The sequence below is a fragment of the Tympanuchus pallidicinctus genome, unplaced genomic scaffold (assembly GCF_026119805.1).
Source record: "Tympanuchus pallidicinctus isolate F22 unplaced genomic scaffold, pur_lepc_1.0 scaffold15, whole genome shotgun sequence".
Taxonomy (NCBI): domain Eukaryota; kingdom Metazoa; phylum Chordata; class Aves; order Galliformes; family Phasianidae; genus Tympanuchus; species Tympanuchus pallidicinctus.
This window is the reverse complement of record NW_026294669.1, coordinates 5,733,958-5,761,816: the sequence shown is the minus strand read 5'-3', so window position 1 is coordinate 5,761,816 and position 27,859 is coordinate 5,733,958. Positions and strand designations below refer to the sequence as shown.

Here is a 27,859-nt window from a genome sequence, read left to right as displayed (position 1 = left end):
TTATTAGCTGTACTGCTAGTGGGAAAATGGACAGCTATATATTCCTCTAGGAAAGGACAGTCATCTAAGATTCAGCACATGACTCTTAGAACAAAACCAATAGAAGAGGGAAAATTAAGTTTCAATGAAAAAGTGAGCTAAAGAATAAAAAAGAAAAAATATATATATGTTATGAGAGGTCACTGAGCACAAAGAGAATCCAATGACCAGAGATCACCGGTTGAACCCAATGAATTATTCAGGTAGACCTCAATCCCTAGGGATCCTGGGCTGAATTGGTAATTGAGCTCTCCCAGTCCCTCCCTGTGGATGTGAATCGATGCCAGACCACTTGGCTCATGCTTCCACAAGAACCTAAACCTACGAGGCTATATGATTTGAATAAAGGTTTAACATGAGCAGACAGCTTCCTGATGCAGGCAAGAATTTGGGGAATCAGAAAGGTTGAAGGAGTTTGAGATGTGGAATCATAGAATCACAATCATAAAAGTTGAAAAAGTTGAAAACTAAGATCATCTAAGTCCAACCACCAGCCCATCACCCATGCCCACAAACCACATCCCTCAGACACGCAGCCTTCCGACGTGTAAAGATGTCTATAAGGTGAAGTCCTGTTGGCACTTAGATTCCCACTGCTTAATACATCTGAAAGTACAGTTAAAGCTTCTGAGGTGCTTTGAGGCATTTGCATTTTAGCTTCAGATTTTCCTTAATGTGCACGTTAACAAGTATATCTCTACATTTAGCTCTCCTACAGGCAAAGGCAGGAGAGGCTTGTCCGTGGATTTCTCCTGACTTCTACGAAATTCTGCCTCCAGTTTTCTGAAATCCCCACCACTAATCAGATGGAGGATCTGTCTGAGGCCAAGTCCCTGTACATCAGCACCATTTACAATAAATGCATCCGTGTTTTTGTGCCAAATAGTGCACTGGGGAAGGGATGGGTGATGGGATGAGTGAAAAATATAAGCACGTTTTGAGCAAAATAGGGCAACTCGGACTATTTTTCAGGCTCTATCATGTCATCAGAAACATGCCAAGATGGAAAGTGCTGGAGGGAGATAAGGGACATGTACAAGGTGGCAGTTATGTTGTGGATGATAATCTGTGGGAAGGTGAGAGAAGCCGCTGGGTCTAATCTTCTTAGGTCTATCTCAGAGAAGAGTAAGAAACATTTATGCAATATTGAGATACACCGCTCCCGTTTGTGGGGAAGTGTCGATGTTTCATGTTGCCAGCTTCTGTGTCAGCTTTGAAGAGCTGTAGGGAGATGTGAGTGATGAGCTATGTCCAAGGAGCAAAGTGTAGCTGTGGCTGAGCTGGGTTGAGAGCATGGGGCCCATGGTTGTAGCTTGGAGTAATGGGGTGGAATTAAAAGAATGAAGGTGCCAGCTGGCCATAAGGAAAAATCTTCCTAGCTAATCAACTTATACAACAGTGCCCTTTTCAGGCTGAAGGAACAGTTGAAATGGGTGCAGACTAATTCTTCCTTCAGGAGTTTCTCAAGTTGATTAGGTCTGCCTGAAGGTGTGCTTGCTTCTTCCTGACACTGTGCTTTGCAGCATGGCATCCTGCCTGAAGTAGCCCTGTATATGTTTGCAGTGCAGTGCCATCTGTGGAGGTGCAGTCAGGTTGCATCAGAGATTGCTACAACCAGTGTGGATGCAAATGGAGTTTTGCAAAGAAAGCAATCCAAAAGAGTCAACGTGATGGAAAATGGTCTGAATGCTTTCAGTCAAATTGCTTTGGGAAAAACAAGAAAGATAAACTAAGCATTCAGTCCGAGGTGGCTAATGCCCAACAAAACATGCATTCTTATCATGAGAATTGTTAAAAATGTCAGTTATAAGTAGATACACTGTAAACAAGTCTGACTGTATGTACAGCTGCTTACAGCAGAGATAAGCTTATCTTACTGACTTCTGGTTTGTTTTCCATATTTTAGTAACACTAAATATGGAAAGTTCCATTACATACAACTCTGCTGGAGACCACCAGGGTCTTCCCTCAGTACCTAACCTCATTTTCTTTAAGCCTCCCTTAATTCTTCCCTGAGGAAAGATGCTGTGGCATCTAACCCCATCTTCAGAACATCTTAAAAGCACAGACATTAAAATTATGTCAGTATTGAGATTTTCTCTGCCCTAGTCCTCCCACTGGTGACATGCCTTGCTGCTGTCAGAAGTTCAAAGAACTTGAAGACTGTGATTTTATGAAAGCATCTTTTCCAGTATGCATGGAGGAGAATAAGGCCCCTGTCTCTCAGGTTGGCCGTGTGACCTGCAAGCAGCTTGTATGTGTCCATGACCTGGTCCCCTTGTCTTCCATTGGCCTGGATATGGCAGGACTTCCAGGTTGCTGTCTTACCAAGTGTACAGGGAAGCCAGTGGGAGCAGGGAGCTGTGAATGTCATGGGTTGGGATAATGGTGTGTGGCTGTTTATTGTGAATGTCCCAAGGCTGATTCTGCTGCTAATGGCTTTATACTTGTGTATGTTTTGTGAAATGAAACCCTTAGATAGAAGGGGTCAGAGTCAACTCCACTATTGTTTTCTGAAATACAGCAAAATACAGCAGAGATGGAGAGAAATACCCTCAGATGCTTTTCTCAAGGAGACAAAAGACAGCATCCCTCCAAAAACACACTGTTGCAGTCCCCAGCTGGGGCACAGCTCACATGAGTCTGGGCTGAGTCAGCTTCACTGATGTCCAGAGCCTGACTAACTTTGAAGGTCATCTGTTGTCCTTGGGAAGCATTATTATCACTATTTAAAAAGAAGGACGCATCACCTCAGGCTTACGTTTGCCATCTTTTGATTTTATTAAGAAAAACATTTCCATGTCTAGATGTACATAAGCACAAACATCAGTTACTCACTGGATTGTTTTTCTTCACCTCTGTGGTGCTCTAGAGGGAAATTGTTTGGCACTTTCTCCTGTTGATATAATAGAAGCTAGTAGAAGGTAGCTCGATTATTCCCTGTGAAATAATTATTTTTTATTATTTATGCTAAATGGGATGGATTTTTCAGGGTTCTCTACCCATTTGATACAATGCGTTACATGTCTGTCCTAAGCAGCCTAGCCCTGTCAACATTTGGCCATTAAAAATGGCATTTGTAAACTACCTGATGCCAAGAGGAATTTAATGCCACACGTGAGTATTCTGAAATGCAACTTTGAGCAAGCAGTTACTCTCCTCGCCACCTCACGTTCATCTCTAAATGATTTATCAGGCTTAATGAAAAGGCAGTGAAATGCTGCAAACTGTTTCCCAGTGTGCCCCAGGAGGTTTGGTTTGAGCGTGGATCAGCCAAAAGCAGCAGTGGAGTGCTTATGCTTGGCCATGTGCTGCTTTGAGAGCCTGGTGAATAAAACTAGTAGAGCTTGACCCCAGCGCCTAAGTGGCAAAGACTTCAAAAATGATGGGGACAGGGATTCCCTGGGAGTGCTGAGGGGCCAGCAATAAATCCGGGAGTGGTTGACTCCACCCAAGGCAGTGCAAGGACCTGGAAAATTCTACTCAAATGAGAGAGCCCATCTTGGATTTGTAAGGATGCCATTAACCACTCTGGAGTTACAGGTAAGTAATGGCAGAAGTCATTGATGAGCAGATGCAGCCAAAAGAGTGTTTGCTTAACTTCAACAACTTTTTTCTGTTTGCCTTCTCCATCCTGCATTTTAATGGCAGCATCATGACTTAACTGAAAAGTTCATTCTCTTTGCTCAATTCCAGCTCCTGACGTGGTTGCAGTTTAGTAGCTAGAGCTAATGCAGTAAAGAAAATACTATCTTCTTTGTGAGCTCAATGTTTATGGGATGATGCATGGACTGTCTGAACTCCTACATGTTTCTGTTCCATATTTAGAACAATTTTTTTGACAGCCTCACAAAAGGCGTGTAAAATCCACACAGGCGTACTACTGCCCTTCACCTTTAATGTTTGGTTTATATGATAGGTATTTATTTAACAAATGGTGGTTAACAGTGATTAATGTGGGATTTCCAAGTTATCTATGGAACTCCCCATTCAGAAGTACTAAGGTCAGATTTAGACCATGATGATGCTGGTGATCTGTTCTGACCTCCTGTACAGCATCAGCTCCTGGCCTTGCAGTAGATCTGTGCCTACCTATTGAGTTGTAGAAGGGCATCCCACCTTGACTCACACTTCAGTTGAAGGAGAATTTTTCCTTGGATAAGTTGATTCAGTAATTAATTCAAGCTTAAGAAGGTCCCCTTTTTTGTAACTTGAATTTGTCTAACCATAGCCTTGGGGATATATATCTGGTAGCTTTAAAAGACCTTTTCTGAGGTAAATCTTTTCTGTAAATTTGATCATGTTTCCTATTCATCACCTCTCACCTGATCCAAAAATGTAGTTTTCTTCAGTTTGTTATTGTAAAGCAACTTTTTCAGACCTCAAATTGTGTGTTTTTTTTGCTTTTTTCTTTAACCACTCTGTCATTATTAGTGCTCATTTTACAATGAGGAGGTAGGACTGTTGGCAGTGTTATAACAGTACTGTTAAATATTTCATACAATGGTAATTTCACTGACCTATTTCTGTGTGAGGTAGAATAGTCACTGGTTTTCAAAACACAGTCTGGCAGCCTGATTTAGTCAAGGCGACAGCGAGTTAGCCAGCACTGAAACCATAGATACATGATTTCAAGCTGCTGGAAGATCTTTAAAGCTAGCTATGCTGTGACACAGCAGTGTTATTTCTTTGTGTGACTCAGCATTGCTTTTTGATCTGACAGTGATACCATGCTTTGTTGGCAGACCTACCATTGTATAGATTGCCATTAATTACACTGGTGTTTTAATTATTTACCTGTAGAGCAACAGTGGAAATGCCAGAGCTCACTGCATCAGTTTGATTCTGGTCTTACTAATCTTACTGTCATGTGCTGGCTCTCAGCTGTTTCTTAAAGTTAGAAAGATAGAATCATAGAATTTGAATTGGAAGGGACCTTTAAAGGTCATTAGCTCAACTCCACTGCAGTGAACAGGGATAGCTACAGCTCAGTCAGGTTGCTCAGAGCTTTGTCCAGCCTGACCTTGAATGTCTCCAGGGATGGGGCTTCACCACCTCTCAGAACAGCCTATTCCAGTGCTTCACTACCTGTATCGTAAAAAACTTTTTCATTGTATCTGGTCTAAATCTCCTGTTTTAGCTTGGAACCATTTTTCATTGTCCAATCACAAAAGAGCCTGCTGAAGTGTTTGTCCCTTTCTTTCGCACAGCTCACATTTAGATACTGAAAGTCCACACTCAGGTTTCTCTGGAGCCTTCTCTTCTCCAAGCTGACCAGGGGAGGTCTCCTAGCTCACAGAGGAGGTATTCCATCCCTTGGATGATTTTTGTGGTCCTCCTCTAGATGCACTCCAACAGGTCTCTGTCTCTTTTCATCTGGATGCAGTACTGCAGTTGAAGTCTCATCAACACAAAGTAGAGGGACAGGATCCACTCCATTGCCCTGCTGGCCACGCTTCTTTTGATGCAGCCCAAGTTATGTTTGGCTTCCTGGGTTGCAAGAGCTCACATTGTTGGCTCACATCCAGCTTCCCCCCTTCAGTATCCCCAAGTCCATCTTGGCAGGGCTCTATCCTTTTATCTCCCAGCTTGTGTTGGTGGCTGCCATGACCCAGGTGCACAGCCTTGGCCTTAATTTTGCTGAATCTCCTGGACCCACTGCTTGGACCTGTCTAGGTCTCTCTGGATGGCATCCCATTCCTTGGGTGATATCCGTAAACTTGCTGTCAGTGTCATTGATAAAGATATTAAAGAGCATTAGTCCCAGTACTGACTCCTGAAAGGACACCACTTATCACTGATCTCCATCCAGACACTGAGCCATTGACTCTCTGGGTTTGATCCTGCAGCCAGTTCTTCATCCACTGAACAGTCCTCCCATTAAATCCATATATTTCCAATTTGTAGAGAAAGTTTTGTGGATAAACACATCTGGACATGGTTAGTGAGACGAGTCCATGCTGTAGCTGAATATAAAGTCAGTGTTTAGTCTTTTAAAAAACAGCAGCAACAACAACAACAACAACAACAACAACAAAACATTATAGACCATTTTCTTTATGGGTCTTCATAATTTCTGGATCCTGTGCAGGGGCCAGTTTTATATCCTGTGTTTCCACTATTATGAATCTAATTCTGTGGTTCTCCATCAACCTGTTTTTTCAGTACATACCTCCAGTTTGAAAAGCACATTTTGAATTCTCTTTTTCTCTGAGCGCTGCCTTACTGTCCCTTTCACCTCAGCAGCATCTGCAGAGTCAGTAGGAATCATTTTCAATCCATCAGCCCTAAATTAATGAAAACATGAAGTGAGACTGGATACAGAACGTAAAGCTCTGCATAGCCATTCATGAGACTTCTTGTTTGTTTTACACTACTAACCATTCTGAGCATGGTTTTCCAACATATTTTGTACTTATCAAGTATTAGATTCATCCAGACCATATTTTCTTAGCCTGAGAGATAGTGTCAAAAGACTTTCTCAAGTCACTGTAATATCTGCCATTTCATCCCTATCCACAGCATCTGTTCCTGTTACAGAAGAACATCAGAATGAATTCACATTTTTTTCTTTTTTTCTTCTCGAGCCCATGCTGCCTGCTGCTAGTCTCCTTGTTATTTTCTGTTGCTCCTATATAATGTCTGTATGAAAATATTTTTCCAGGAGTTAAAGTTTTTCTGTCTGCTCTGCAGTTCACTGTGTTTTTCCCCCTTTTCCTCCACCAACTTTTTCGCATTGCATCTTCTGAAGAATCTTGTGCAGTCGCATCTCCATCATTCCTAAGTAGCTCATTGATCCGTAAGTTATTTTGAGAGTCTCTTCAAGTTTGCTGTCCTTGCTGGCCAAACTTCCTGAGCCGGTGCCCATCATAAAGAGCTTGTCTCATCCTTCTTTCCCTTCACTCTTTTGGTGATCTTCCATTTTCTACCGTCCTCTCTACTGAATATTGTCTAAGTTTAGGCTGAACATTCTCCATGTGGTTTCTGCAATAGGTAACAGCAGTTCCCTTTTCTTTGACTCTTCGGTTCTTTTCAGCTCTGCCATTCAACTTCACTTTCTCTCATCCTCAGCTGTATAGACTGAGTGAATACTGTTCTTTAGGCCATTTGCATGGTCTTTGAACTGCTGTTTCCTCTAGCTTACACCACATACTATTTGCTCTGTAGCATTATTTACTTCCTTAAGAGGTTTTAGATGGATTGGTTTGTGTGTGTGACACACTGAAGCACAGCTTTGTTGTGTAGTCTTGATGTGCATTTGCCTTCTACTTCCCCTTCTGCTTATTATTTTGGGGAAGAGCCTTTTTTACTGTTTTTTCCAGAGTCATGGATGCATAGAGGTAATGCTGTGGGAATGGCAGAGGTGCCAGACCTGCTGAGTCACTTGTGCCCTGATGTAACCTTCTGAACACTGTGGCCCTATGGAACAGGGCTTGGGGCTCTGCTGGTGATTATTACTGGGGCCATTAACCCCAGTGGATACAGAGAGCTCTGTTTTATGGTTAAGTATCAATATTCAGATTAAGTTAATTCCTTAAAAACAGAACACAAAGAAAACAGAAATAGCTGCTAGATCTTGATGTTTGCAGAGCATGGTTGTGTATGTACTTAGCATTCTGCAATCATATGTGGCCAGACTTATTCTAAAGATGTCTATTTGTTCTTTAGCTAGCTTCTCATTAACTACACTATATATAAGCATCACTAATACACATTTTAAACAAATAGGTGCTGCAGCAGAAGTTCACCATGATTGATATTTTCTTTCTTTGTAAACATGATACTAGTGTACCTGTAAATGTTCAGATGGTTCATGCTTGCTCCAGCATGACCCACAACAGAAGCAGCCATTGTAAGACTTTACATTGATTCCTGTGGATTTGTATAGCTCTGTGTAAACACATAACCTCAAAATACAGGTCGGTGGTAGAAACACAGGAATCTGAAATACTTATGTTTTCTGATCTGAAAGAAAGAAATGGAAATGCTGAAGAAAGATACTATAACTAGAGACATGCTTGTTACCCTACAAAGAGTGGCTAGCAAGCACTCTGTTGCTATCTTTTGGTTCCAGGGATAGCATATGTACATTCTGGTGTGTCTAAAGGAGATTGGGTAAGATTTAAAGGGAACTTTTAGTTTAATGATGGATGTCCTTGCTGGGGAGTGGTCTCAGGTAGATCAGGATTCTCTCTGCAGAAATCTCTCTTCAAGAACGCATGCATTTTGTAAATAAAATCGAGCTCTTGGATGTCTGCATCTACTCTGTCTGAATCTGCCTACAAGAAACATCAAAAAACCCCACAACCCTCACAGATCACAGCAATTGCAGGATGTCTGAGTCTACAGCGCTGTGACAGTGGCTGCCTTCATCTATGCGGCAGCCTGACTTCAGCTTGCTTATCATGAGGGGGACCTCTTCCTAGCCATGCCAGAAGCTTTGCACCACCTGTAATTAGACAGAGAAAATTGCTCAAGTTAACGCTGCATCGAAACACAGCGCTAATATCCGCCTGTCTCGGCAGTAAGACAGCCACCATAAATACGGGATGCAACAGGCTGTCAGCTATCCTGACTCCTGGAGCAACCCGCTTCTCTGAGAAGAAATTTCCAGGCCCGGTTATTAATCAGGCTGTGAGTGATCTGCAGCCCTAGGATCCGTCACGCATCGATCAGCTCTGTCCCGCTCTCCCCATGAGCAGCTGTTTCTGGCTCTGTCTCGATGGTGATGAGGAGCAATCAGCCCAGCTGCTGAGTGAGGCTGAGGGGAGAATGACAGCCGTAGCCTAATGAAATAGTAAGATTAGGAGCTAGTCTGCATTTCTGCTGCTGCTTTTGCAGGACCCTGAAATGGGGCGGTTTGTGGCTGTAAGCGTGGGCAGCCCTTGGAGCACTTTGCATTTGTCTCCAGTTTGAGCCTTCAGCACGGTCACGTGGAAGCGTTTCAGAAAACATATATGACTTTCAGCTGTCTGACACTTCCCAATCTCTTCTGTTTCTTGCCTATAGGGCTATCAATCATTCTGTTCTTTTCAGCTAAGCGGTTTTAAATCTCCTGTGAAAAAATTGTGTCAGTCCAGTGTAAGGACAAGTGGCTGCTCTGCAACACTAATTTGGTCTTGCTTAAGACATGAAAATAGACTGGTCAAATATCAATTTGAAGTTTCTAGACCTTGAAATGATTTAAAATCTCTTTTAAGAGAAAGACCAGGGCTGAAACTTTCTCCGAGGCATCGTTTTTAACTTAGCAGTAAGCTCTGATGATCTTTTCTTCAAATTGCCTATTGCAGAGATGCCTGCAAAGAAAGTGCTTCTTTGGGACTGTTTGTGTTTAGTAGCAGCACTTATTTCATTTCATGTGACAGATGACTCGGCTTTTCAATGGGGCAATGGCTCGTTCAGTCGCATCGGGGCAGGGTTTGACCTGCAGAAGGGCTCTGTTTTGGCAGGACAGAGGTGGCAGTGGGTGATGCTCGGGATGCTCAGCCACCTCCGCACAGCTGTCCTTCTCAGTTGGATGTGTACACGCTGTGTGCCCACGTTATTGAATTTTTATCATTTAATTATTTTTCCTTAATGAAATCTACTCTGAGATATTGATAGCATTCATGGAGATCGGTCGCACCCGATGGCACACAGCTGGTAGGGCTCTGTGCTCTGCTGCGGATCCACAGGCTTCACAGGGATGGTGCCACCCAATTAAGATTTAAATGTCTGAAAGTCTTTAATATCTGTTGTGATTGATATTCTATAATTGGGGGGGTTTCTGAGCAGATTCCAAGTTAAGCTTCATAGATTTATTTTTCTCCTAAGGGTCTGATTTGGAGACACTGAGGAATTCCGGAGGATTGGTGGGTGAGGCTGAATGAACTCTGGTTCGTTCCTCACCATAGCCATGCCTTCATTCACTCGTAAATAAGTGCCTGATTTCTACTTGAGGGATTTTTTTTCTTTTCTGAAAGATGGGGAAATCAAAGAATTGAATGCAACCTTACACTGTAACGATTCTATTTTAAGCAGTTATTCTGCCTTTTTTTTTTTTAATCTCAGTATTATCATACAGCAGCTCAACTAATGAATATATAATTTTCTTTCCTTTCTGCTTGTCACGCCCTGCTAACATGGACATCTACAAAGGCTCAGGTTGGTGTTGCAATCTGTCTTCATCTTATCTGATTGTTCTCATTTAGTAAAAAGGGGCTTCGATGTTGTTCTGCATCAATCAGCTTTTTTCCCTTCCTCTCTTTAAAACTGGATCCAACATTATTACCACATTACAGATTCATCCACAGAGGTGCCACATTCATTTGTTACCCCTGAAACTATCCTTCAGCTTCAGCAGAATGCGCTGTTTCAAAAACGCAGGACATTGATTTATTTATATCTACTTAAATTTGCTCTGCTTGCCTTGCTTTGTGACAGGGAGACAGCAGAAGCTGCAATACTTACAGCTTCTGGAATCAGCGAAAAAAAGCAGCACCGCTCTTACTAATGAGTTTCTGCCTTGGTTTAGACCCCTGTGTTTGACAACACAGTACAGTATCCTTTGTTAATATCTTGTTTACATTCAGTATTTTCTTGGTGTCGAAGCAATATAATTAAAACAAAAAGCAGAGCCACAGGAAGTGGCCCTTTGTATTAGCGTATGCCCCATTCCCATGTTAACATATCAGTTCTGGAGGTATAATTCTGAGAGTAAATTGTCTTGCCTGAGTATTTCAGGTAGAAACACGCCGTGCCTGCGAGGTACCTGCAAGGTCATCTGCAGTGCTGAGCTCTGCTGCTCAGAGTCTGAGGACTTTGGGGACAGTGAAACCTCGTCGTTTATCCATCCTCCCACTCTCTGCGTAATTAGTCATGAATACCAACACCCGTATGTTCAGGCCTGCCAGCGTTGTACAGCGTGGGGTTCAGGTGGCATCTCAGGGGTCTGGGATGTGGTTGGGGCTGGGAGCTGCCCCTCCTCACCAGGACTCTGAGGTGCTCTGAGCCTCCCAGCTTCTAGGCAGAATTAATTGAGGTGGACAGCCGCTTACAGAATGTTTTCTCCCATATTTTCTCCCATTTAATTACGCAAACTTCTTGCTTTAATCTCTGGGAAGAAGCACTCATGCTTCACAATGTTATATCCCAGTGTTCTTAGTGGCTGCAAGAAAAGTGTAAAAACACTTAGGAATAGTAAATATGAATTAATAAACCTTGCTGAGCAACTTGTTAGTTCTTTAGGTATTTGCTGTAATGATGGTGCTTCAGCAGAGCTTACTTCAATTAACTTTTTAAACAAGACATTTTCCATTCGTTACGCTTAGGAATTTGAAATACAGTAGTGTCTGTCTTTGCATATTTAATCATCCGTTAGAAGAAAATAAGTGACTTACTAGGAGGCCAGTGTTCCTACAAAAGTGTAGCAATGAACTAGATACAACAAAGGCGTGTGAAGGCCATGGTGAGGGGATGTGGAACATCCAGATGTCTTTGCAGCAAAAATGTTCTGCTGCTTTCTGAATGTCTCTCCTCTTTTATTTTGCCTCGTTTTACAGCCAGAGTTTTGCACTGCTGCTTTTTCTGATGGTTCCATCCTGAAATGTCTTTATCTGAACAGTTCAGTATCTGATTTCAAGCTGTCATCTAGTTAGTGCAAGAAATAGGGCATTTCCAGCTGCAGTCCCATGTTCCCTGGGGGCTTCCTCTCCAGCCTCTAATAGATCACTTAATTCTTCATCCTCAATTTTCTCATGTGTAAATTAGGATTAAAGTTGAGCTGTTTTGAGGGTTGGCTTATAAATAGATAATCAAGAGCTAGGGAAACTTCAGAGAACTCGTGATTGTTTTCACCCATCCTACTCACTGAAAACCCATCATTTTTTGGCAGTGTTTTTGAAGGCTGTCACCATGGCCAGTCATTTAAAGTAATGCTGAAGTGTCTGTTTCTGTAGGAGCTTCCAAACGTGAGCCTGGGAATACTTCTCTCTGTCTTTCTATGAGTAGCTATTGCCCTGACTTGCAATTCATGTGTTCTGCTTAGATGTTAGAGTAAAATCAATCCCATCCTTTTGTCAGCTACAAACCAACAAACCAGTTTCAGGTTTTCTACAGTCTTGCTTCAACACCAGTGGAGGTTTATTGTAACCTTATGGAAGTTCTAATTGATTGCTTTTTTTCCTTACCAGAAAGGAAGTCAGAAGCACTAATCCCTTTGTCTTGCATGCAAATGCAAAGCTACAGTGCTGAATTTGCTTCACAACAATTTTGGCATTTCTGTAGACTGTTACAGGCACACAATTTCAGGAACTCCCATCTTTCCGGTGGATCAAACACATGCTTATCTTTGCAAACTTCCGTGCTGTAAGTTGTTCTTAAACAGTGTCTTTTGAGGTTGGTGGCTATTTGCAGAGTTCAAATGCCCCAAGGCAAGCATTCATCACTGAAACAGATGCTTTGCAAAATCCAAATTGCTTAAAAATCAATTGTTAAATGGGTTTTCATACTGATGAGCAGTTAGCGTATTTCTAACTATTGTGATCAATGCGCAAACTAGAATGAATTAAAATCAATTTCATTTTAAAGAGAACTATTTAATGTTAAAATTTTAATGAGGTCATTTCTGTGATGTAGTGTTTGTTAATGTGCAAGTACTTGTCATACTGACACACAGCTAGTTTAGTAAAGCTTTTAAATGTGTGCTTAGATCTGCCAAATCAGACATGCACTTAAGTAATTAACAAAGCATGTACTTCATTTTGAAATCAGTTTTGAAGAATTAAGTAAAATGAACTCATTGTTAGGAAATGTCTGCTGTGGATTAAATGGAACACGAAGGCAGTATTAGGTGGTACAACAATTATTCAGGTCGTATCTGGGTGGAACATCACCTACCTCACCAAAGAAAGACATTTGGATGAACAGGGTGGAGGCAATGTAGAGGTCAGATGTACAGGTGATTGTAATAGGGGGATGCCTCTGTGACTGTGTTTCCCACTGTGCTCCGGATCCATGTGTGTCAGACTGCCTGCAGGAGAAGCACTGGCTGCAGTCCAAGTGTCGTCAAGTCACAGCCCTGAACTGTAAGTCGAGGAGAGTCGTTTGCACATGGTGACATCTCAGTGCTGCTGCCTCTTGAAGTTTCAATATTCAGGAAATAGAGAAATGGCCATGCAAAAAGTATTAAAAGTGGGCAAATTGCTGGCAAGCCTCAGTAGGAGCGTTTTTAATATCTACATTTGAATTTCATTACCAAGAAGCGTCTTTCCAAACCAGAGAAAATCAACTCTCTTTTCTACATGATTTTTTTAGCCCTCACAGGGTTTTAGTGTTATTTGTGGTGGTCTCTGTAGCTCAAAAATAGGTTGTTATTTCTTCGGTTCAGGCTGTTTCAATGTATTAGATCTAATGTAACCTTGGTATAAGGGCAGTGATGTGAAATGGACTTACGTTAGCAATGAGTTTAGCCCATTTTTGTTAGAAGTGAATAGCACAGAGGTAGTCCTCAGTGTCTCAGGCAACTGCTACAGTGATCAGTTTGGTTGTTCTAATATAATAAGCAGATATTGACTTTAGTTGAGGTGAACACTGAGATTTACTGTCTTGAAAACTAAAATATTGACTGAGGGAAAACCAGAGTCAATATTTACCTTGAGGGACAATAAATCTTGATGTTCACTGGAATATGAAGTTGCTGTGATTTTCAGAAGTGTTGAACCTTGTTCTGGTTTAAGCTGGAGGTGCTCATCAGGAAAGCTACCCAAAATACAGCTAGGAATTTCTTTTAATGAATCACATCAGTTTGGCAAGTGTACTTTTTCCTGTATGTCCTTTGGGAGATCATTGTTATTACTGACCTCCATGTAAATAAATACATTTCAGGGTGCTGTTAATTACATAAAAGTTCTCTTGTGCTTAGATGTTTGGACTTTTCATTAGAAGGTAAGTATGAGCTATTAAAAAAAAAAAAAATGATAAAAAACAGATATATATAAATGCTAACTTCTGCATGTTGTGTAGGAATCCAAGATACTTTAGGAAGAACTTAGGGTTTGCATTGGAGTGAGTAAGAACTGGCTTCTTTTTTTTTTTTTTTTTTTTTCAGAACAAACCTACAGTGGTTTGTGTCCCAAAAAACATACTTACCTTCTAATGAAAAGTCCAAACATCTAAGCACAAGAGAACTTCTATCTTTCTTGCCCTTAATTCCTTTGGACCGTGCCTATCAATTTGATTTTAGGACTCAGGTGTTAATATATCTCAGATTAGTTGTGGTTACAGAGAGTGATACAGCGAGCAGTGCTGAGTTACAGAGCCCTCTGCTCATCCCTGCATCTTGTTCTAGCTTCCATCCTTCAGGAGATGCAGTGCAGCCATGCAGCTCTGCACCAATGTTGGATGTTCACTGGTAAGGGTTTTCTAAGTGCACTGCATAGTAGGTTTGTGTAAGTTTGGCAGCAGTGAGCATTAAGTGGGTTGTTTTCCCAGGAGCTGTTGTGTTTGTGCTTGGGAAGAGGAGTGGTGTATTATCCCAGCCTGCTCTGGCTCAGGCGTGTTGGCCCGAGCCTATCAACTTGAATCCAAGAGAGGTCCACAGGAAGCACGCGTAGGATCAAGGTGCGTGAGGAGCAGCTGAGCTCCCTGGGTTTGTCGGGCTCAGAGAGAAGAGGCTGAGGGGCAGCTGCAGCTCTCATAGGGAGCTCTGCTCTCTGGTGTCAGCAACAGGACATCTGAGGAGGCTCAGGTGTGGGTTAGGGAAAGGTTCTGCACGGGAGGGTGGTTTGATGGGAGTCCTAACTTTAATGATGTAGATGCAAGGAGCAACTGAGCTGCAGACTGCCGTGTTTGTGGGCTCTTTGGGGCCAGCACGCGAAGCAAGAGCTGCAGGGTTTGAGTTGGTCCTTTGGGCTCTGCTGATATTGTGTGGCTGGTGCTGTGTGCTGTTGTCCGTGTGCGTGCCCTGCTCAGCTTGTACAAACCTGCAGCTGTCTCCAGGGAGAGAGATGAGGCTCCCCATGCGGTCGCACAGGCTTGACACGACTAGGCACCAGAATACAAATGCTACATTAACAGCTTTATTATTGCAGCCCTGCCTGCTTTCCAAGAGAGTGCATTTGAGGTATCACTTCACATCACTGTTAACTGTGTATCATCTTTTTATTTTGCCTGTGCGTGTTTCCTCAGGTGGGTTTTAGTTCATGTGGCATCCCATCCCTTCCCAAACCCTGCTGGTTTTCTTATACAAAAATGTGCCACGAATGGCAAATACCACACATTTTGACCATCAAAATATAAGTGTTGTAAATTCCTGATGTTAGTTCTCTACTGTCTGCAAATGGGCTGCATGGGTTTTCCATATATAACTGACTGTAAACCAGAAGGTGAGAGGTGACTGCGCTCACAAGGCGGCAGTGCCAAGCCTTTGGTCTGGGCTGGTGCAGGAGCAGCTGTAGCTCACTCCTTGCTGTGGGCTGGGTGCTGAGGTACTCATGGTGTTTGCATTCTGGTGTTGTTCACCTCCATCCCTTAGGGAAAACTCTGCTTATGCCTAAAGCACACATTTCTCACAAATATCTCCTGTAGAAAGCAGTGTTTAGTCAAACAATTCAGGCAGAGTGTAGCTGCTTTTCCCCCCATAGAGCAAAGACCCTGAGTCTCTACATCCATCTGTTGGGACTGTGCCTGCTTCTCAACACACTGCTACAGCCCCCTGTGCCTGCAGGCTGGGCTGGGAGCACAACTCCCACCCACAGGTGCTTCCTTGCTTTGCTCCTGTGTGTATCGTTTCATGCAATGAGTGTGACTGCACAGCTAATTAGTGAATAGCTGACACCTGAGACTTAGCTGCTATGCATATAGATATACCTGTGTATCTTTAGCAAGTTACCTTCTTCTCATCTGATAGGAAGTTAACGTGCCGATGAGGCACTGGTTCTCTTCTCAAGCCGATCTCCCCATCCTTCACCTGCAAAATATTGCAAATAAGATTTCATTATTGCTATAGTCATAAGCTATTATTTTAAAATGAAGCTGTAAATCAAATGTGTAGCTGAAATTCTTTATGTGAGGGGTGGGGTGGATGAGTCTACAGTTATTTTATCAGTGAGACTGGTACCGATGACAGCAGCATGGCCATGGAAATTTTCGCTTGCTGAAGAAGAAATCTTAGGTAGGCTGTGTTTTTGAGGGGCAGCAAGAGAGAATGTTCTATCTTCAGATCAGCTTCTGCAGGCAGATTGGTTCAAAACAAGTAAGTTTTATTCATTACAGTAACAGAACTGTTGAAACATTCATTTGTTTAAACCTAGAAATCTGCTGAAGTACTGCTCCTCAGTGTGCTGCTTCAACCAGATTGAATGCTGAGCATCAAAAGAAATCTTTATCAAGCTTTTGTGTTATTTTTCTCAGTATTTGGTTGTATTTTTCTTTCTGCATAGATACTGTAGTTCAGGTGAATACACAGTCGTGTTTGATTGAGAGATATGTTAGAGAAAAGTCACTAGCATTTATGGTTTTGTGTATAAAGATGAAATTTGTAGGTTGTGTTAAATTACTTACCAGGATATGCTAGAAGCACAGGCAAATGAGTGCAGATTTTAAACATGTACCTTTTGAAACATGAAAATGATGCGGTGCATATGGTCCCAGTGAATGACATGATAGATTATAGTGAGAGCAGTCTGAGCAAATGAAATTGTAATGGAATTCCTGCTCTGGCTTTAGAGAATAACTTGTTTATCCTGCATCCTAAGATGCTGCATGCATACTACAGTTTATCATATACTTAGAAATCCCCTGGCAAGTCAATAATGAATAAATGAACTTAAAGATATGATAACACTTAGAGCATAAGGAGCAGATGATAGGATGTTTTTCAGTCTACTCTTTTGTTGTTTTGGCTGAGGTGTTTCTGCAGAGATGCTGACCCGGATAGTTCAAATGAATAGTTTTGATTCTTTTTTCTGGCAGGTGTACGAGGCAGTCCCATGCTACACTGAGTGCAATCAGTATTCTTGGGTAGTCGAACCGTGGTCTCCGTGCAAAATCAACAGTGAACAAAATTCCCTCCACTGTGGAGAAGGAATACAAACGAGGAAAGTCAGGTGCGTGAAGACAAAAGCACAATTGCAAATTATAAAGAGCTCAAACATGCTTGCATAAAGCTGAAACAACTGGCTAAGTGACAGTGGGTATGTTGTTAAGTCCAAAGTATTTCAGATGAAAAGAAACGTGCGTGTCTGTATGATGATTAACAGGGAAAGCACTGAGAGATGAAGCCTTGTGTTATGATTAAGATTTCTTTCATGAAGAAGGCATGATGTTTAAATTAGAATTCTTTAACCTAAATGCCATACAGGTACAGCACACTCCTGACCTGCATAGCCTCCATATTCTCATTGCTAACATATTCCCTAAGTAATAGCACAGTGTTAACTGGAGTGGTGTTCATTATCAGTAAGTATTCATTCCCTAGGCTTGGCAAATACTGTGATTTCTAAATGTGAGGATGTTACTAATGGGAGTACAAAGGTTTGTTCTTTCTGGTTGTCATTTTCTCTTCATTCATGTGTCTTCCAATCAAAGTTAAAAGCTCCTTGTATGAAGCTTTAAATATTTATTTACAGTATTTATTGAAACCTGAATCACAGAAGTCCATCATGTGCATAGCATTTCAATTTGGCTTGTTGACACCATTAATTCATCACTTTGACTTAATGCGTACAGCTTTGTGTTACATACAGTGTCCTATCTGGAGTTGTGCAGACCTGCTGACATCTGTCACTTCTGTAATAAGCTGATTAAACTCAAACAAAAATTAATGTTTTCTGTGTAGGTGTGTAAGTACTACAGAAGACCATGGAGGGGAAACTGTACCCAACACCCTGTGCAATAAGGCTGAAATCCCAAGTGAAATTCGGAAGTGCAGCTTGTACTGCCCCAATGAGTGTGCAGTGTCTGACTGGGGACCATGGAGCACGTGTCCACAGGTAGGTTTTCCTGGCTGAGGTTCCAGTGGAAAGTTCCTCATGTTGTATTCTTTGTCCTTCAACCGTTGTGTGAAAGAATTAATTTCTAACAACAAAGTAAATACATTTTCATGGATCCTACTGCCTACGTGGTTGAATCTGGAGATTTCTTTATTTCTACAGAGACTGAGCTCTAGATAATTACTTAGTAAAACACATAGGTATGTCTGTGACAATTCAATCCACCCTTTCACAGGTGAGGATCCAAACAAGCACAGCAGGTGACAGGATCGGCATTGTGTTGTGGTTAAGTGTCTGTTTGTGTCCCCCTACTCAGGGGAGCGCTCTGTGTGTGGTGCATATCTCTCATGGTTAGGGGTGGTGGCACTCTTCCAGACAGATCTTAGGCTGGAGGGAATTACAGCTCTCTCTTCTCAAAAAGACAGTATTTCTGTCTAGCATCTCCTCCTCCAAAAACCCTGAAGGAAGATTTGAGGCAGTAGTAACAAGGGTACGGCAGCAAGATGTGTGAACAGTTTGTTATGTCACAAAATACTCTAAGCTCTCTGAATTATGCAACCGCTGCCAAATGCTTTCTGTTGTTTGTTAGTTTTTTAACTGTCCAAGATGGAAAGAAGCTGCAAATTTTGCCCTGTGAAAACTCTCTGGCCTCCAGGCATGCGATTTGAAAGCTATCGTTTCTCTCTGGTTAGTGTTGAAATAGGTGCTAGGTTAATTCTAAGTGGTTTTGTGACATACTTAAGTGGTAGAAATATTCACTGCCCCTACATTAACAAGGCCATTATCAAAAGTCCAAGTGGTTATTGGACAGATACTTGTAGTACTGCTGACATAGGTAATTTCCTCCTGTAATATTTTGTGTAGGCTATCGATATACTCAGTAAGAACATGTCAAATGAAAGCTTGCGTTTCATTTCCTGTATTCACCTCCTCCTGAGCAGATCAGCTTCGATTAAGTAGAATTCGCTTGCAACCGATACAGATCCTTTCAAAGTCCCACCCTGGTTGGGCTGTTTCTTTGCCATTAACTTGTTTTCAGAAATAGATTTTCTTCACTTCAGCTTGCAGTAACTAATGCAGCTTCTCAAAGCTGTTGGGTATTTTTCAGTCACATTAGTGAGTTTGTTATGAAGGACTGCTTGAGGCATCCTAATATCCTTAAGACACCCTGAGTTTTTGGTGGAAGACTCCTTTACTGCAATGGTGAAGTCTCTACAGCTCACAGAAGCACAAAGGGATGACCACAACAAAGCCTGATGGGATGATACTCCATCAGGTGACATAACTTTTGGTGCTTCCAGGCTCATGTGCCACAGTCCTCATTTCTCCTTGTACATCGTTCTGCCATGGGAGATGTTAATTCATAAATATGAGGGTGTCTGCCTGCCAATGCAATTAACTGAACAATATGCTTTCACAAGCTGTTCTGCAATGCTTTGTTGTGAAACAGAGATGACTGTGTGTGGATAGAGCATGTGTTTAAATAGTTCTGTCCAGATACAAAGCAATAAACAGCTTGAAGTTTTATAGACAAATAAAACCCTCCCTTTGAAGAGTTTACAGCAGCACTGTCTCACTTTTATAGCTACATGGGCTGTTTGTGTTCCTTTGGTTTTAAGAGGGCCACACAGCACAGTTCCTCCCAGACTGCAGATGCTTAATAACTCTAAGGCAAGCACTGGATTTGCTATACGTCCAGAATGACCCTTCTGTGAAAATAATGTTTATTCATTCTGTACATGGGGCAGGGATTGAGGGTAACTGAATGGCCAGGAGTGAGGCACTGCCAGCACAAGGATGATTAAAGCAACCCTCAGCCTCTTCAGTTGTCACAGGGAAAAGGTGGCAGCCAAGAATGGCCATGCACTGGTGAACATAGTGAATGGAGTTACAAAGGCAATGGAGTCAATGGAGTTTCTCATTTCATCTTTAAGAGAAGATCTACGTATAGTCCGTTGGATGACTCCATTATAGCTGGGAGGTTGGATTTGGGTCTTGCATGGAGGCACTGCAAAAAACCACCCAAATATAAAAGTTTGCACCTGGAGCCAAACATCATTTTGGTCAAACCTGTTGTGCCTCCAGTCTGCATCAAGTCTCTTGCTATGGAGTGGCACGTCAATAAGTTGGTCTATGTAAAGCCTCTAGCTCTTTAGGATTGCCTGTTCAGTTTTTTTGAGGGAATTTTACTCAGTAGGTGATAAACACCTGCATGATTTCCAACTCACCTCATGCTGCAAGTAAATGCCCATCCTCAGAGAATGTGCAAAACACTTTTTGTATATTCACTGAAAATACATTTCCTAAGTATGGCTCCCCAGGTAACTTAAAACTTTTGAAGGATCACTTCATGCTTAAACAGAAAAGACAAACCATACAGCCTTGTTACTTTTCTTTCGAACACATTTACATTTCATTGCAAAATAGTTGGCGTTATGTTAGACCTAGAACTCTTGTGAGGCATCTGCCAAAGAGCATTCTGGGAAATCCTCCTGAATCTCTGGCTGTGTTTGGCTTACAGGAGATAAAGAGGATTTATGAAACTTGACAAATTCCAGTTTGTAAGAAATGAGCAACTCCAATTTCAGCATCATCTTTGACTGAGTAGCTCTTTGGTTCAAGATATTTACCTAAGATTTGGTCACGTGAGAATTCTTTTCCACTCACTTTGGTGTTCTGCTCCAATTTTATAGTGTTGATAATAAATTCATCCTGATAGCGGAATAACTAAGCTTTATCAGCCAAATATAAAAAGGCCTTTTAGATTATCCAGTTTACCCTTTGTCAATATGTCATTGTATACCCTGGATACTTTCTGGGGTACTACTTTATTACTTCTGTTTTATCTCGTAGCAGTACTCTTCCCATGTGGATTTTGTACTTTCAAGATGGTAAATGATCTTGAATCATATTGAAATCAATGAGTCATAAAGGTGGTGACTGCTTTGTCAATAGGAAGTATTTTCTTCAATACTTCTTTCTACAAAAGCATGCAGCTGTGGTTGTATTCCTTTTGGTTTCTTGATTCCTTTTTAGTATTACTCTTTGTAGGGGCATTTTTCTTAGTTCAAGGCGCTGCCACCATTCCTTTATGTAGATTTTTCAATTGAATTGCAATTTTTGCATCTTGATCATGCTGCTATTTAACATTGCTACACAAATATAAATTGTATTTCCTCTAATGGCACTTTGCTGTGACCCAGAAATGCAACTGTCTGAAATGTAATACCTCAAGATTACTTTTGAGGTTCTGTCTCTTTGCTGGATTCAAGAAACTCATAATTACTGATTTAAAGCTTCTCTTTTACTCTCACATTCTCTATTGTAAGAAGAAATTTAAAATGGTTTTCTCTCTGATTGAAGACTATTTTTTGGCTCATAAAGTTTTCTTCTTTGTCGCTAAGTAACACCCATGTAAGTTAAATATCAAGGCTTTAAAGCCATTAAAATAACAGTTTGAAGCTTGGTAGTTAGTTAGAAAAAAAAATCATGAGCAAATTAGATTGACTTGCATTTTGCTTCAGAGATTTCATATTCATTCCGGCTACAATAGCGTGTTTAGTCAGACATCATCACTTGATTGCTCAAAGACCCAGCTAAACAATCTGGAAGCTGAAATCCTATCATCTCTGTTAAATATTCAGTGATCGAATAACAGGCACTACCTGCAGTGTCTTGACTTTGTCTTCATCTGACTTGGAAATATAATTAATTGACTTCAATTGAATTCATCAAAGCACTCTTGAAATGAGTTAATATGTGAGTTGTGCTACAAGTCCCTGAAATAATTACCTCAATTTTTTTTTTTGTTAGCTGTCTGCTACCTTGTGGATAGCAGTCACAGCCCTACTGTCGGATCTGAGTGGCCTTCATGTTTGCCTCATCTGTTGGTTTTCCTAGCAGCAAATTCTAAGAGGTCTGAAATTAGTTAATTAGAGGGGGTTACATGTCAAGCGAATGAGAGCAGCTGTCCCTATTTCAGTGAGCATTTTCCTCCTGGATCAATAGCCATTTACAGTGCTCAGGACTTGTAACAACTGATTTATTATTCTCCTGAATCTGTGAGGTGTGTGCAATATTCAGATAACTGCTTGTACTAAAAGTGGCAGCAGGCAATACAGCTGACTCACAGGTTTCACAGTGACTTTCATCTCAGGTGTGAGTCTGAGTTGTTATGGTTTGGAAGTGCTTTCCTCCTACACCAATTGGAAAAGAAATCGAGGACTCATTTGTAGGTTTTGCGGTTCATTGCATGCATTACTGGATCTTCATCTCAACTGGTAACTTCACATGTAAGCTTGACAGAGGATCTGGGTATTATGGGTATTGGGTTGAAGAATGAGGATTGAATAGAGTTTAATTTCTAGACCAGGGGATAATTCATTTAATTCAAGAATAAGAATCATGCTGGCCTAATGCTTTCCTGGATGAACATACATTGTTCTTTGTCCATAGGTATGACCTGATTTTTTTTTGAGATGGTTTTATCAAAAAAGTTAGTGATTTATATACATATTTTAGGTTTGTTGTTTTGTTTTATTCACCTTTATTAAAAATGTTTATAAAATAAATAACAGTTATGTAAGTATGCAAGTGAGTTTCAGAACTTAGATACATCTCAAAAAGGAAGTCTACATAAGTGCATTTTCATTTTAAAGGACTGCTCGTGTTACTGTAAGGGGATTGTTAAATTGTTCTGAAACATCCACGTCTGCATGAACAATACAGTGGTTCATTGCAGTGTTAAAAATAGTTAAACCTTGTTGCTGCCAACGCATTTACCTTAGTTTGAGGTTGCATGTTTCCTTATGAATAGACTTTTAAATATAACGTGGCCAGCTATTTATAGAGCAGCGTGCTTAATACAAGCCATTTGATAAATAAAGCAGCTTAAAGGGCTTTCTGTTACTGGGTTACAACCTTTATGCTGAACAATTATGATGCATGTGAAAGCCTAGATCAGTGGACAGCTTTTTAAATCCACCACAAAGAAAGTCTGATAGAATATATTAATGTGCAACGTTAACAACCCTTCCTCAAGGACTTAGATTTCATAACCTTATGAAACCTTTATTTTATTTTGCATCCTTTTCTTCCAGAGCAAACTTTCTATACTTCGTCTGTTCTGCTATTGTCTGGAGCAAAGGCTGGGTACATTCTTTGTGTATGTTTATATCCCTCACTTTTCATATTAGCTTAAAATAGTGTCAAGTGGTCATGCAAGAAAAATGTGACTGGCTAAAAGAAATACTAAAAAATGCAGTAGATATAATGCCAAGAATTCCTCTGTAGAATCAAGAAGATGGCTTTTATAGTTTCTCAAGTGAATAGTCCTTTAGGAAAGACACCAATTCATTCCTCTCTTAACATGATATGTATCTACCAGTGCCTCAGGATGTTTTCTTTTTGTTATCGTATATATAATCTTGTCTGTAGATGCTGGGCTCAAACTCAGCTTTTTCACAATTGATAGAAAAGAATAATGAAAACAGTGAGATTTAATGCAGTAAAGTAGGGGACAGTCGAGTTATGCATGTAAAGAAACTTGCTGTCAGTGTATGATGTCCTTATGCTCTAAGATGTGCTGTATGATTTGTAAGATATGAATTGTGACTTGAGTTACATGCCCATTATTATTACCATCTAGAAATTAATTCCATGTCTACCAGCTATATCAAAGGAAGTATGTGCCTGAATTGCACACTCCATTGCTTACAGTCATCCAGGAGGAGTCTGGAATAAAACCAACAACCAACACTGTCTGTAAAGCTAAGTGCCAAAATTAGTTGGCACTTAACCTGGAAGGTACATAAAGTTACAACATCTGTACCTTCTGCTTTCATGCATCATAGCATTTCTTGTTTTCTCTCTTATATTTATTGCCAGTCAACATCCATATTCATCCTCCTTCTTTGATCCAGAAATCTCTAACTTGTACAGGCAGAAATCTATAGCCTGGGTGGTGCAGAAAGTAGATTTTCCCTGAATAAAGATAGAAAATAGACAAAGATTTTCCACTGGCCAAGCAGATAGTAAGCTCTCATGATTCTCAGGTAGAAGCAAGACTAAATTGTCCTTCGTTGCAGGCCCAACCCTCTGGCAGAGCAGAGTCTTGGTTTCATGTGGTCTGGCATCTCTCCAGAGCTATTCTCATTGCAGTTTGCTGGAGCTGTCTTTGGAGTCAAGACCCAGCCCTTTACACTCAAGCCAGAGGCAGAATTTGAGCCCACTTTCTTGTCTCATTTCGTATACCTGAGCTGTGTGCAAGAGCTGGACCCCATCACAGATCAGTGAGATCCATACAAGCATGGCATGGAGGGCTTCAGCTTCTGCATTGCACTCAGTTTGGCCATCTTCTAGCTCTGACACAGTCTAAATCTACCTTCATAAATCAGTCTAAATCTGTCACCTTGACTTTCAGGGTAGAAAGATTTCTATAATACCCAATTTAAGCTAGTTGTTACACGCCAAATCCTCCCACAGGCATAAAAATAAATAGCATAACTGTAAGGAGATGATCTAAAAAAAACAAGTCAAAATTTAATTCCCACAACGGCATACTGTAATTGTACATACCTGCCTATCTCTGAACAGTGATGCTGACTGCACCTTTTCTTCTTTCATTTTCCTTTTGCTGTATATACTGCACTGGCTGATGCTGAGCACAAACCCAACTACTTACAAGAGGGAATGTCCAACTTTATGTAAAATTAATAATGAAAAGCTAAATCTACAGTCAGTAAAAATAGTATTTATTAGTGGAATGACATGAAGTAAAATTATGCCTTTTAAAGTACCACACTGTTTAATGAAAAGAGAGGAATTGGAAATGAAAGTGCTTAGAAAAGGGCTGATGCACTTTCTGTTTATTAAAAAAAAATAAAGTGGATTCATATATGCTTGTGAGAATAAACTTGGTTTCCTAGTGGGATAAGAAATCTATCCTTTTCCAGTTTAAAACCTTTACCCCTTTTCTTTTCTCTACGTGCCCTTGTAAGAAATCCCTTCCCAACTTTTGGGCAGGCCTCCTTTAGGTAATGGAAGGCTGCAATGAGGATTCCCTGGAGCCTTCTCTTCTCCAAGCTGAACAAGGTTATCTGTTTCAGCTTTTCTTCATGGGAGTGGTGCTCCAGCCCTCTGAGTGTCTTTGTGGCCTCCTCTGGACCTGCTCCAATAGTTCCACGTCACTCTTGTGCTGAAAGCCCAAGGTCTGGACACGGTACTCCAGATGCTTACAGGGGCAAAGCAGAGAGGAATTTCCTCCCTTGCCCTGCTGGCCACCCACCCCTTTTTTGATGCAGCCCAGCATACAGTTGGCTTTCTGAGCTGCAAGCACACATTGCTGGCTCATGTTGAATTTTTCATCAACCAGCACTTCCAAATCCTTCTCCTCAGGACAAGAAGTTAGGTAGTGCCAGCCTCAATACCAACACCTGAGAAGCACCACTCACTGATGGAATGGCACCTGTACTGTTTCATATGGAATATTATTTTTGAGTAGTCAGGTTGACTGTCCTTTTCTACATCTGTGAGAATACTCAGAATCAAGCCTTTCTGTAGTCTTGCCCAGATCTTGGTTAGCTCTGTAACAGTTCCTCCTGCCTAGCAGCTGATGTGTTTCTTTATTTCTTGTTAATGCTCTCAGTATTTCCCCACGAGAAACAATCTCTCTTCTTTAACTTTTGCTGTTTACATCCTCTAACTACTTCGGGTTTCCAAAGCCATTCCTTATTCTTTGCCGTACAGTATTTTATTTTTCCAGCCTGGGATTTTTGTGGAGTCCTGCAGGAGTTGTGCACCCAACCCTATTGAGATTCCGCGGTGGTTGGATGCTCGGCTCCCTCTTGCTCCTTTGAAAATTCCAGCTTTCATCTTTTTCTTTGCTAGCCATTCCATCCTGCTGCTTATTCAGTTCCATATATATTTGGTTCAATTTTTTACATAGTTAACTTGAAAGAGTAAGGCCAGAAAATCAATTATAAAACTAAATTGACTTCTCAATTGACGTAAAGAGAAACTCAACAAATAATATTACAGGATATTAGTTACAGTTTGCAGACTTTGAATTTTTGCATGTTTCCCGTGTCCTCGGCTTGATTAAATGAACACTTTTGCGACAGAGATTCTTTATTATTCAGAACAGGTAAAAGTGAGTTGCTTATCGTATCAACCCTGGCTCCTCAACAAGGTGGCTCATCAGTGCAGTGAGAATGCCAGCTTCAGATCTGCAGTAAACTCCTCATTTGTTCAGATCCTGGCAAATGTGAGATACATCTCAACCTGTTGGAGTCGGGGCTGTTTCACTGTTCCACTAAAAGGACATCCGAGAGGGAAAATTGCCTGGCTAGCCAGGACTGCTGGGTGGCTGCAACAGTATGAATACCACACAGTGCTGAACTGCATCAAGGCCCTGTAATTGTGCACAGCAGGATGCGTGCTAGACAATACTGTTTTATTAAAAGCAGTTACTTATCTACAAATTATGCATATTGTCTGCCTACAGGTGGGTTGTTTTTGGAAAGGGAGCAAAGGCAGGTATTTTGGAGCTGGCACAAACTCAACTTCTTTCCTAGTGTTCGTTGATTTGTTTCTTTTCCTTCGGTAAAAATGCAGAAGAAAATTAATTAGCAGTAGCTACAGAAATACCTGCTTTGATTTTTTTTGTTTCTTCTAAATGGTCAAGTCATTTAAGCTATTACTGTGAGGATGAGCAGACTGGTTGTGGAGAAGGCCATAAACTATTGGTAAACAGCACAGGTTTCATTTTCAGACAATTGAGAACAATTAGTTGTTTTAGATGAGCGTGGATATTCAAATAAGATTACCGTTTAAAATGGTTTGACAAGATGTATGTCAACAATCAGAACATAACACAATTTCCTTCATGTAATATAAGCATTAAGGGACACACACCTTGACAACTGTTTTAAAAGCAGACCAGAACTTTTCCTGTTTGTTCTGATATTTATTCTGTTTTGTTAATGCTATCATCTGTGCTACTAATCCAGTTTACAGCAGTCTGACATTTTATGCTGCAGTGCCATGACATCTCTGTTTAATATTCACAGTACAGAAATTATCCATACTTTCACCCATGCAGGGTTCAGTGTTTGACAGCACTTAGTAGCATGATAATAAGCCTGTGGCTTTAAGCTGTTAGTTTTTTTATTTTATTTTATTTAGAAGATTCTACAGAAAAATCACGTTTTAAATTCTCAATCACTTATGAAAATATTTTTCTACATGTTTTGTTTTCTTCATTTTCTTTGCTGTTCCAGAGCAATCTTTGGTCCTAATGAGAGACTGTTAGGAATTAAATAGGTCATCTTGTTCAGTAAATGCCTCTGGATAATAGAGATTTATTTAATTGGGATTCATTTCCTTTAGGTTTGCTGGGACCACTCTCACTTGCCTGCTTTGTGGGACTGTGGAAGAGCTCTGCTGAGGCTCAGTGGGCCAGAGCCCTCGGGGCTGGTGTTCTATCCCAGCCTTACAGCTAAAAAGGCCATTATATGCTTCCATAATCACCCTAGCTTCAGAATAAGCCTATTTATACTTTTTTATGAGATCATTTAATGAGACAAAACAGCTGTCTGTAGTGCTTTTAACCACCAATTAGCCCTGATCACTGCCACAGCCATTTAATTTTCAGCACTGTGACTCCGTCCTCCCCAGGCAGTGTGATGTGGGCACGACAACTAAGCTGGGCACACGGCAGTGACACAGCTCTCTCTGGTCCAAACCAGAAGTCATGTGTGGGCAGAAGTGGGTGGCACCTCTGTGTGAACTGAGAAGAGGTTATGTCCTTACGTCCCTCATGTTCTGGAGGGTAGATAGTGAGCAGGTGCTGT

The 27,859-nt window shown here is 41.1% G+C and overlaps 1 protein-coding gene across 5 annotated transcripts in view; it reads left to right on the top strand.

Annotated features, from left to right (window-relative positions):
* THSD7B (thrombospondin type 1 domain containing 7B) overlaps positions 1-27,859 on the top strand; it is a 293,426-nt gene that overhangs the window by 243,439 nt on the left and 22,128 nt on the right. For all 5 annotated transcript variants that reach the window (XM_052674802.1, XM_052674807.1, XM_052674806.1 and 2 more), the window contains 2 exons: positions 16,990-17,123; positions 17,855-18,008. In XM_052674802.1, coding sequence (XP_052530762.1) covers positions 16,990-17,123; positions 17,855-18,008 — 288 coding nt within the window. The remainder of the gene's footprint in view (positions 1-16,989; positions 17,124-17,854; positions 18,009-27,859) is intronic.